The sequence below is a fragment of the Dendrobates tinctorius genome, unplaced genomic scaffold, assembly GCF_039654945.1.
Source record: "Dendrobates tinctorius isolate UK_male_01 unplaced genomic scaffold, ASM3965494v1 ptg000003l, whole genome shotgun sequence".
NCBI classification, from domain to species: Eukaryota; Metazoa; Chordata; class Amphibia; order Anura; family Dendrobatidae; genus Dendrobates; species Dendrobates tinctorius.
Window position 1 is genome coordinate 70,884,744 of NW_027361671.1, and position 12,644 is coordinate 70,897,387.

The 12,644-nt window shown below is 43.1% G+C and overlaps 1 protein-coding gene across 1 annotated transcript in view; it reads right to left on the reverse strand.

Moving 5' to 3' along the window:
- Positions 1–9,702, reverse strand: part of CEP120 (centrosomal protein 120) — a 136,685-nt gene extending 126,983 nt beyond the window's left edge. The window contains exon 1 of the mRNA XM_073556586.1: positions 9,450–9,702. Coding sequence (XP_073412687.1) covers positions 9,450–9,498 — 49 coding nt within the window. The 5' untranslated portion in view covers positions 9,499–9,702. The remainder of the gene's footprint in view (positions 1–9,449) is intronic.
- Between the last annotated feature and the right edge of the window lie 2,942 nt (positions 9,703–12,644).

Below are 12,644 nucleotides of genomic sequence, written 5' to 3' on the forward strand. Positions count from 1 at the left end.
TGCTATCGCCGGTACTCAAGTCCGGAGCTGCCGCTGCATAGAAATACATGCAGCCGCAGCTTGGGTCCTGAATGCCGGGTGTTGATGCAAGAGACTAGTGCGAGTTTCTCGCATCACACACGGTAGAGTGATCCCGGCCTTATTGTAAAACTACTGTGTTTTCTCTTTTTAAATCATAATGACAACCCAAAACATCCAAATGACCCTGATCAAAAGTTTACATACCCCATTTCTTAATACCGTGTATTGCCCCATCTAACATCAATGACAGCTTGAAATCTTTTGTGGTAGTTGTGGATGAGGTTCTTTATTTTCTCTGATGGTAAAGCTGCCCAGTTTTCTTGGCAAAAAGCCTCCAGTTCCTGTAAATTTCTGGGCTGTCTAGCATGAATTGCCCAGAGTGGCTCAATGATATTGAGGTCAGGAGACTGAGATGGCAGCTCCAGAACCTTCACTTTGTTCTGCTGTAGCCAATGACAGGTCAACTTGGCCTTATGTTTTGGATCGTTGTCATGTTGGAACATCCTAGTACGTCCCATGTGCAGCTTCCAGGCTGGTGATTGCAAATTTGCCTCCAGCATTTGCTGATAAAGTGCTGCATTCATGTTTCCTTAATCTTTGACCAAGTTTCCTGTGTCTTTGTAGCTCACACATCCCCAAAACACCAGCGATCCACCTCCGTGCTTTCCAGTAGGAATAGTGTTCCTTTCATCATAGGCCTTGTTGACCACTCTCCAAATGTAACGTTTATGGTTGTGGCCAAAAAGTTAACTTTTGGTCTCATCACTCCAAATTACCTTGTTCCAGAAGTTTTGAGTCTTGTCTCTGTGCTATTCTCTGTATTGTAGGCGAGATACTTTGTGGCATTTGCGTAGTAATGCTTTCTTCTGACGACTAGACCGTGCAGCCCATTTTTCATGAAGTGCCTCATTATTTTGCATCTTGAAACTGCCACACAACTATTTTTCAGAGTCCAGTATTTCAGCTGTTATTTGTGGGTTTTTCTTTCCACCTTGAACAATTTTACTGGCAGTCGTGGACGAAATTCTTGTTGGTCTACCTGACCGTGTGGTTTTCTTTTACAGTGCCCCTGATTTTCCATTTGTTAATCACAGTTTGAACGCTGCACAATGGCATTATCAATTCCTTCTTTTTGTATCCCTTTTCTGTTTTAAACAGTTCAATTACCTTTTCCCGTAGATCTGTTGACAATTCTTTTGATTTCCCCATGACTCACAATCCAGAAACATCAGTGGCTGGATGAAAAATACAAGAGTCCATCTGGATCCCAGAATCTCACTCAGCGTTTATGAACACACACTGATTACAAGCAAACAGGTCACAGGTGAGGATGTTACCATTAGTAGCTATTCAAACCCATTTGTGTCAACTTCTGTGCATGTTATCAGGCCAAAATCACCAGGGTATGTGAACTTTTGATCAGAGTCATTTGGATGTTTTGGGTTGTCATTTTGATTTAAAAAGAGAAAACACAGTAGTCTGACAATAAATGGCTTCACCCGACCACTAACCATGAGTGGGGAGAAAGTTTTGGTGTTATCATTCATATTCTCTGAAAAAAGGCAACGAACACAAAAATTCTGCAGGGGTATGTAAACTTTTGAGCACAACTGTATATATAATATTCCTCCCATGGTAATAATAGAAAAATATTAACAAGCACCATTCTTTAAACAAAAAATTAGTAACCCCAAGCACAATAGATGGTTGGCAGGTTTGACCGATACCTGTAAGGGCAGCACGGTCGCTCATTGGTTAGCACTTTTGCTTTGCATAGTTGTGGTCATGGGTTCAAATCCCACTAAAAAACAACATCTGCAAGGAGTTTGTTTGTTCCCCTCATGTTTGTGTGGTTTCCTCCCGATTCTCCTCTTTCCCACCACACTCCAAGGACATCCTGATAGGGGATTCAGATTGTGACCCCAGTGGGGACTGTGACGATATCTGTAAAGTGCTGCAGAATACCATGGCGCTATATAATAAAAACATTAATAAATAATTTTTATAGCGCAAACATATTACACAGCACTTTTTTAGAGGGGACTTGCACAGACAATAAAGACATTACAGAATAAACACAACTCAAATACCTAAAGGAGTGAGGGACCTGCTCACAAGCTTACAGTCTATGAAGAAATAGGGGCAACACGAATGGTAAAATGTGCTTATATTGTACAATACAGCCATAATATACTAGATACCATGTGTATTATGTATTAAAAATTGTTTTGATGATATAAGGAAATTAAAAAAAAGCATCCTCCAAGATGGCGTTGCCGGCGCTTGCGCAGTAGCAACTATGGGCGAACATCTATAAATGCTACTGCGCAGGCGGCACCATCTTGCTAGAGTAAAAAAAAAAAAAAAAAAAATTGCCTCCTCAAAGATGGCACCGGCAGTTTTAGGCCACGCTTGGGAATTATTAATCGCAATGTCCTGGATAGTGCATTCCAGAGAATTGGTGCAGCATGTGAGAAGTCTTGGAGACGGAAGTGGGAGGTTCGGATTATTGAGGATTTTAGTTTTAAGTGATTAGTAGAACAAAGTGCAAGAGTAGGGGTGGTAGACTGAGACGAGGGAGGAGATTTGGAGTGGTGCTGAACTGTGGAGTGTTTTGTGGATGAGAGGCATAAGTTTATACTGAACTCTGTATTGGATAGGTAACCAGTGCAATGACTGGTACAGGGTAGAGGTAGTGGTTGGAAAAGCATATGATCCTGTCTGCTGCATTCAGGACAGAATGGATAGGGGAGAGTTTGGTAAGAGGGAGACTGATTAGTAAAGAGTGGCAATAGTCCAGACGAGGATGAATAAGAGTGACAGTAAGTTTTTGTTGAGTCAAAGGTAAGAAAGGGTTGAATTCTAGAGATGTTTTTGAGGCGTAGGTGACAGGAGGAGGCGAGTGATCGGATGTGGGGAGTGAAGGAAAGATCTCAATCAAATATGACACCAAGACACAGGGCGTGTTGCTGGGGAGTAATGGTCAGTTTAAAGCTAACCAGGTGACAGAAATAAGACACCAGCAGGACAGATACCTTGTATAATATAGGGCACTATGGTGTGATCAGACACAGGTGACATCAGCAGTACAGATATATGGTATAACATAGGGCACTATGGTATGATCAGACACAGGTGACATCAGCAGGACAAATACCTGGTATAATATAGGGCACTATGGTATGGTATGATGATGATGAGACACAGGTGACACCAGCAGGACAGATACCCGGTATAACATAGGGCACTATGGTATGATCAGACACAGGTGACATCAGCAGGACAAATACCTGGTATAATATAGGGCACTATGGTATGGTATGATGATGATCAGACACAGGTGACACCAGCAGGACAGATACCCGGTATAACATAGGGCACTATGGTATGATCAGATACAGGTGACATCAGCAGGACAAATACCTGGTATAATATAGGGCACTATGGTATGGTATGGTAATGATCAGACACAGGTGACATCAGCAGGACAGATACATGGTATAACATAGGGCTCTATGGTATGATCAGACACAGGTGACATCAGCAGGACAGACACCCGGTATAACATAGGGCTCTATGGTATGATGATGATCAGACACAGGTGACACCAGCAGGACAGATACATGGTATAACATAGGGCACCATAGTATCAGACATCAGCAGGACAGATACCCGGTATAACATAGGGCTCTATGGTATGATCAGACACAGGTGACACCAGCAGGACAGATACCCGGTATAACATAGGGCACTATGCTATGATCAGACACAGGTGACATCAGTAGGACAGATACATGGTATAACATAGGGCACTATGGTATGATGATGATCAGACACAGGTGACACCAGCAGGACAGATACCCGGTATAACATAGGGCACTATGGTATGATCAGACACAGGTGACATCAGCAGGACAAATACCTGGTATAATATAGGGCACTATGGTATGGTATGATGATGATCAGATACAGGTGACATCAGCAGGACAGATACATGGTATAACATAGGGCTCTATGGTATGATCAGACACAGGTGACATCAGCAGGACAGACACCCGGTATAACATAGGGCTCTATGGTATGATGATGATCAGACACAGGTGACACCAGCAGGACAGATACATGGTATAACATAGGGCACCATAGTATCAGACATCAGCAGGACAGATACCCGGTATAACATAGGGCTCTATGGTATGATCAGACACAGGTGACACCAGCAGGACAGATACCCGGTATAACATAGTGCACTATGGTATGATCAGATACAGGTGACATCAGCAGGACAAATACCTGGTATAATATAGGGCACTATGGTATGGTATGATGATGATCAGACACAGGTGACACCAGCAGGACAGATACCCGGTATAACATAGGGCACTATGGTATGATCAGATACAGGTGACATCAGCAGGAAAAATACCTGGTATAATATAGGGCACTATGGTATGGTATGATGATGATCAGATACAGGTGACATCAGCAGGACAGATACATGGTATAACATAGGGCTCTATGGTATGATCAGACACAGGTGACATCAGCAGGACAGACACCCGGTATAACATAGGGCTCTATGGTATGATGATGATCAGACACAGGTGACACCAGCAGGACAGATACATGGTATAACATAGGGCACCATAGTATCAGACATCAGCAGGACAGATACCCGGTATAACATAGGGCTCTATGGTATGATGAGACACAGGTGACACCAGCAGGACAGATACCCGGTATAACATAGGGCACTATGCTATGATCAGACACAGGTGACAACAGCAGGACAGATACATGGTATAACATAGGGCACCATAGTATCAGACATCAGCAGGACAGAAACCCGGTATAACATAGGGCACTATGGTTTAATCAGACACAGGTGACATCAGCAGGACAGATACCTGGTATAATATAGGGCACTATGCTATGATCAGACACAGGTGACATCAGCAGGACAGATACCTGGTATAATATAGGGCACTATGCTATGATCAGACACAGGTGACATCAGCAGGACAGATACCTGGTATAATATAGGGCACTATGCTATGATCAGACACAGGTGACATCAGCAGGACAGATACCCGGTATATCATAGGGCACTATGGTATGATCACACACAGGTGACATCAGCAGGACAGATACCTGGTATAATATAGGGCACTATGCTATGATCAGACACAGGTGACATCAGCAGGACAGATACCCGGTATATCATAGGGCACTATGCTATGATCAGACACAGGTGACATCAGCAGGACAGATACCTGGTATAATATAGGGCACTATGCTATGATCAGACACAGGTGACATCAGCAGGACAGATACCCGGTATATCATAGGGCACTATGGTATGATCACACACAGGTGACATCAGCAGGACAGATACCTGGTATAACATAGGGCTCTATGGTATGATCAGACACAGGTGACATCAGCAGGACAGATACCCGGTATATCATAGGGCTCTATGGTATGATCAGACACAGGTGACATCAGCAGGACAGATACCCAGTATAACATAGGGCTCTATGGTATGATCAGACACAGGTGACATCAGCAGGACAGATACCTGGTATAATATAGGGCACTATGCTATGATCAGACACAGGTGACATCAGCAGGACAGACACCCGGTATAACATAGGGCTCTATGGTATGATGATGATCAGACACAGGTGACATCAGCAGGACAGATACCCAGTATAACATAGGGCACTATGGTATGATCAGACACAGGTGACATCAGCAGGACAGATACCCGGTATATCATAGGGCACTATGGTATGATCAGACACAGGTGACACCAGCAGGACAGACAGGGCTGTGGAGTCGGAGTCGGTGCTCATTTTGGTGGAGTCGGAGTTGGAGTCGGTATAAAATGGACCGACTCCTAAAATATAAAATAAATTGGGTACAGTAATTCAATGCAGAATATGCTGAATATTTTTTCATAGGAGTTTGGGAAAGTTATGAAATGTCCTATAAATGGCTGTTCTATTCCTGATCTAAGGCTACATTCACACACAGCGTTTTTCCTGTGTTTTTTGAGGATACGTTTTTCAGCTGCAAAAGCTGATCATCTTTTTAAAAAACTGCATCACCTGAAAGGTTTTTGAGCTCATAGATAATGTTTTCAATAGCAAAAGCAGATTAGAAATCTGCTCTATCTATCCATTTATCCATATCTGCCTATCCATATCGTATCTGTACCAAAAAGAATGAAAACCGGGTAGTACACCAATATATATTCTGTTCTATCTAAATATCTTGATTATTGGATCATAAAAATGATTAAATGTCTGAGGTTCACATTGTACTACAATAAATTTTTCACTTAAATATAAGCAATATGTGTGGGAGTCGGAGTCGTGGAGTCGGAGTCGGTGTAAGGGAAATTGAGTCGGAGTCGGAGTCGCAGGTTTGGCTTACCGACTCCACAGCCCTGAGGACAGATACCTGGTATAACAGTCTGGCCATCGAATCCGGACGACACAGGCAGAGCTACAAGCCCAGGGAGGAAAGACTGTGCCAACACTGTGACCAGGAGGCCCTGGAGGATGAGACCCACTTCCTGCTACACTGCTCCAAGTACTCAGCAGTGAGGGACACTCACTTCAGGAGACTCTCACATCTCTTCCCGGATTTCACCACCATGAAGGAGGAAGAGAAAACATACATCCTGCTGGGGGAAGAAGAGAGAGCAGTGGAGATAGCAGCGCAATATGTGAGCGAATGCCATAGACTGCAAGAAAGAGAACTATGATATGCCATGGACTTCTATAGCCTCATCCTGGATCTGCCCCCATGCCCCCATCCACCTTCCCTATGCCATGGACTTTTATAGCCCCATCCTGGATCTGCCCCATCCACCTTTCCTACAGCCCCTTCCCAACATCCCTACAGTCCCTATCCCAATTCCCTTCTGTACACCTGCTTTGGCAAAACTAATGTATATTTAGTCCTGCCAATAAAGCTTCTTTGAATCTTGAACATAGGGCGGTATGGTATGATGATGAGACACAGGTGACACCAGCAGGACAGATACATAGTATAACATAGGGCTCTATGGTATGATCAGACACAGGTGACATCAGCAGGACAGATAGCTGGTATAATATAGGGCACTATGGTATGATCAGACACAGGTGACATCAGCAGGACAGATAGCTGGTATAACATAGGGCACTATGGTATGATCAGACACAGGTGACATCAGCAGGACAGATACCTGGTATAATATAGGGCACTATGGTATGATCAGACACAGGTGACATCAGCAGGACAGATAGCTGGTATAACATAGGGCACTATGGTATGATCAGACACAGGTGACACCAGCAGGACAGATACCTGGTATAACATAGGGCACTATGGTATGGTATGATGATGATCAGACACAGGTGACACCAGCAGGACAGATACATAGTATAACATAGGGATCTATGGTATGATCAGACACAGGTGACACCAGCAGGAGAGATAGCTGGTATAATATAGGGCACTATGGTATGATCAGACACAGGTGACATCAGCAGGACAGATAGCTGGTATAACATAGGGCACTATGGTATGATCAGACACAGGTGACATCAGCAGGACAGATACCTGGTATAATATAGGGCACTATGGTATGATCAGACACAGGTGACATCAGCAGGACAGATAGCTGGTATAACATAGGGCACTATGGTATGATCAGACACAGGTGACACCAGCAGGACAGATACCTGGTATAACATAGGGCACTATGGTATGGTATGATGATGATCAGACACAGGTGACACCAGCAGGACAGATACATAGTATAACATAGGGATCTATGGTATGATCAGACACAGGTGACACCAGCAGGAGAGATAGCTGGTATAATATAGGGCACCATGGTATGATCAGACACAGGTGACACTAGCAGGACAGATACCTGGTATAATATAGGGCACTATGGTATGATCAGACACAGGTGACATCAGCAGGACAGATACCCAGTATAACATAGGGCACTATGGTATGATCAGACACAGGTGACACCAGCAGGACAGATACATAGTATAACATAGGGCTCTATGGTATGATCAGACACAGGTGACATCAGCAGGACAGATACCTGGTATAATATAGGGCACTATGGTATGATCAGACACAGGTGACACCAGCAGGACAGATACATAGTATAACATAGGGCTCTATGGTATGATCAGACACAGGTGACATCAGCAGGACAGATACCTGGTATAACATAGGGCACTATGGTATGGTATGATGATGATCAGACAAAGGTGACACCAGCAGGACAGATACATGGTATAACATAGGGCTCTATGGTATGATCAGACACAGGTGACATCAGCAGGACAAATACCTGGTATAACATAAGGCTCTATGGTATGATCAGACACAGGTGACACCAGCAGGACAGATACCCAGTATAACATAGGGCTCTATGGTATGATCAGACACAGGTGACACCAGCAGGACAAATACCTGGTATAACATAAGGCTCTATGGTATGATCAGACACAGGTGACACCAGCAGGACAGATACCCAGTATAACATAGGGCTCTATGGTATGATCAGACACAGGTGACATCAGCAGGACAAATACCTGGTATAACATAAGGCTCTATGGTATGATCAGACACAGGTGACATCAGCAGGACAGATACCTGGTATAACATAGGGCACTATGGTATGATCAGACACAGGTGACACCAGCAGGACAGATACCTGGTATAACATAGGGCACTATGGTATGGTATGATGATGATCAGACACAGGTGACATCAGCAGGACAGATACCTGGTATAACATAGGGCACTATGGTATGATCAGACACAGGTGACACCAGCAGGACAGATACCTGGTATAACATAGGGCACTATGGTATGGTATGATGATGATCAGACACAGGTGACATCAGCAGGACAGATACCTGGTATAACATAGGGCACTATGGTATGATCAGACACAGGTGACACCAGCAGGACAGATACCTGGTATAACATAGGGCACTATGGTATGGTATGATGATGATCAGACACAGGTGACATCAGCAGGACAGATACCTGGTATAACATAGGGCACTATGGTATGATCAGACACAGGTGACACCAGCAGGACAGATACCTGGTATAACATAGGGCACTATGGTATGATCAGACACAGGTGACACCAGCAGGACAGATACCTGGTATAACATAGGGCACTATGGTATGGTATGATATGATCAGACACAGGTGACACCAGCAGGACAGATCAGATACTTGGTTGCATCCATCCACCACAGCAGACATTGCTGTACAGTGCACCGCCGGCCTGTGCCACACATCACCGCAGGAGTCCGCAGTGACATGCTGGGCTTGCGGTACCGCACTATGCCGGTATGCACTGCACACAGTCTCATGCAGAAACCTCTCTTTACCTTCTAGGATGGACACAACGATGAGCAGCTGCTCCGTCTTGTACCCCATGTCTGTGCGAGTATCAGTGCACGCACAGTAGCACACGCCGCGGTCCAGGGGTCACTGCCCGGTAATGACACCGTATCACCCGCCGCTATGGCTCTCTTTACCGCTTCTCCCAACATACAAACATAGCGAGTCCCCTCCTCCTGACTACCAGCCACTTCCGCCTAGCAACCGTGAGCTGACCAATCAGAGAGCCCGGCAGGAGAACGCGAGTATAGGCGAGAGCTAGAGGCCAACCGAACTGAGCAGCAACACGCATGCGCATTAGGACGATGTCCAGTCACATGACAGTAGAGGTGGAGCCATGTTTTCTGTGGGCACCAGGACACGCAGAGCTCTCCTTGCTTTTCTCTCCTAGGGACACTGTTGGATTCTTTTTCTCAAAATGTTGTTTTTTTTATTTTATATGGTTAATAACAGAAATGATCACAATAATACATTCCAATGCAGATAGGAACCCTGAGTGAATACACTTAAACTTTAAAACTTGCACAAAATGGGCATGGAAGGATGGTAAAAAAAGTCACATTAGTTTAGAGCACCGGCGTGACACAGCAGACCGAGGATGAGAAATTACTATTCAATTTTCCTGAGCAACGAGCAAAATGCAGGACTGGTCCATCAGCCACCAGCCTTAAAGGAGAATACACGCCCTTATTGGAGACCACGCCCTCAATTGAGACCACGCCCCTTATTATAGACAACGCCCTTAATGGAGACCACGCCCCTTATTAGAGACCACGCCCTTAATGGAGACCACGCCCACTGAGACATCCTGAATATATAGCAGGTGAAGTAAGGACTGAACATGTCATCAGTTTTCTAAGTAAATATAGTTCTAAATTTGCTATTGACATTGTTCAAAATTAGTGACGTGTTCAATACTTATTTCAGCCACTGTACATACATGTACACACACAGCACTCAGCATCTGTGAGATACCATATCAAAACGCTCCCACAAGTGTGATCCATTACTTGCAAACATTGTTTATTTTTCACGCCCAAAAAATAATTTTCCCAACAGTCAAAACCATGTTGCAAAAATGAGTACACCTCAATGAAAGTCTTAGGAGCAAAACTAAGGTTTACAAGAACAAATTCTAATTAATGCAAACAAAAACCTCAGGTGCAGATTATATGCAGGGGCACCACACAGCGGTGGCCCACCAAAGTTCAGACTAAACACCAATTCCAAGAAACTAGAGAGTTTAGGACAGTAAGGCCGGGGTCACACTGGCGAATAAAACGGACGAATGCAATGCGATAAAAAATCGCATTGCATTCGAACCCATGTTATTCTATGGGGCAGCTCCCATCATGCGATTTTTTATCGCATCTGATCCTCTGACCGAGACAATCGCAGCATGCTGCGATTGTCACCGATTTTCGGATCGGATTCGACAATGCATGTCTATGGGGGCGAGAAAAAATGGGAGTAAAAACGGACCCGATGTGTGAGTTGCGATAAAAATCGCACCAAAAGCCCGTAATTTTTTTTCCTAAAGACAGTAAAATCACAGTGACCGGTTAAATAAAGCAACGAATTAATAGATATAGACACATTAAATAAATATATATATATATTTTTATATATATATATATATTTTATACATGTTATAAAGTCACATTAATATATATATTTCTAGTTCATACATTTCTTAATTGCAGAATAGCCGCTGACACATTAGCCGGCTTTTGTATAACATTCTCCTGCCCAACATGAAATGACACATGGTTTACATATAGTTAACCATTTCATTTCATGTTTTTTTTGGGGGGTTGTAGGGGTTCATTTAAGGGGTTAATTCGTTGTATTAAATTACGGGGACTCCCTGCAGCCTCAGTGACGTCAGCGGGAGTCTCCGCAAATTAATACAACGAATTAACCCCTTAAATGAACCCCTACAAGCCCAAAATTTAACCCACAAGCCCTCATATAATTAATAGTGATAGACATAAAAAAAAAAACATGAAATGAAATGGTTGACTATATGTAAACCATGTGTCATTTCATGTCGGGCAGGAGAATGTTATACAAAAGCCGGCTAATGTGTCAGTGGCTATTCTGCAATTAAGAAATGTATGAACTAGAAATATATATATTAATGTGTCTCTATGACATGTATAAAATATATATATATATATAAAAATATATATATATATTTATTTAATGTGTCTATATCTATTAATTCGTTTGTGTGCGGAAACCTGTCATTGGGCTCCATTATATGTCCATTTTGCTTTCCTGCGAGAAAATCTCGCCAGAAGGATGTCAAAAGGATCCTTACATGCGATTAAAATCGCATCAATGAAGATAAATCGCATCAAAAACGCATCACTGGTTAAGATACTTTTGTGCGATTTCGGACCGTTAAATTGGGACCAATTTTTTATTCGTTGTGTGTGACTCCAGCCTAAGGAGTACACCGGTGAATAAAAGATTCAAGCTTTATTGGGATACAATATAAAATGTAAAATATAACTGTGACATAGAGACTTTCAGGAGTAGACAAAGGCACCAGCCCCCTTTGCACAATTCTCATTCTATCTTATTTTGAAAGATATTCTGCAGAAATTTTTAAGTAGTAGAGCTCTAAACTTTAATATTATTGCCTCTATGTTTACTAAGCCTAATAGTAAATCGACTTGGTGCCTAAAGACTATCTATTCCCATTTTAATGAAGATATGGAGTTTACAAAAAACACATATATCCAGAAATGGGAAAAAGATTTTAATACTACATTTGAAATAGAGGAATGGGAAAAGGCTATAAAATTTTCAAACTTCTCAACAATCTCTATGACTCTGCGGGAGTCCTTCTTTAAAACATTGACTAGGTGGCACTACACCCCGATTAGACTTTCCCATATAGATTCCAAATACTCTCCTTTATGCTGGAGAAATTGTGGCCTGCCGGGCAACTTATAACACATATTCTGGAGCTGTCCCAAACTAAAAAAATTGTGGAAAGAGGTCTTGGACCATGTAGGAACCTTTTCGGACCAAAAGGTTAAGGTCACTCCGCAAATGGCCCTGCTTTCTCTGGGTACTGAGAATATCAACCCTTCTATTAGATTTGTTATGCTACATATTTTCCTGGTAACCAAAAACACAATAGCGTTTTGGTGGCTAAAAACCGCTTCGCC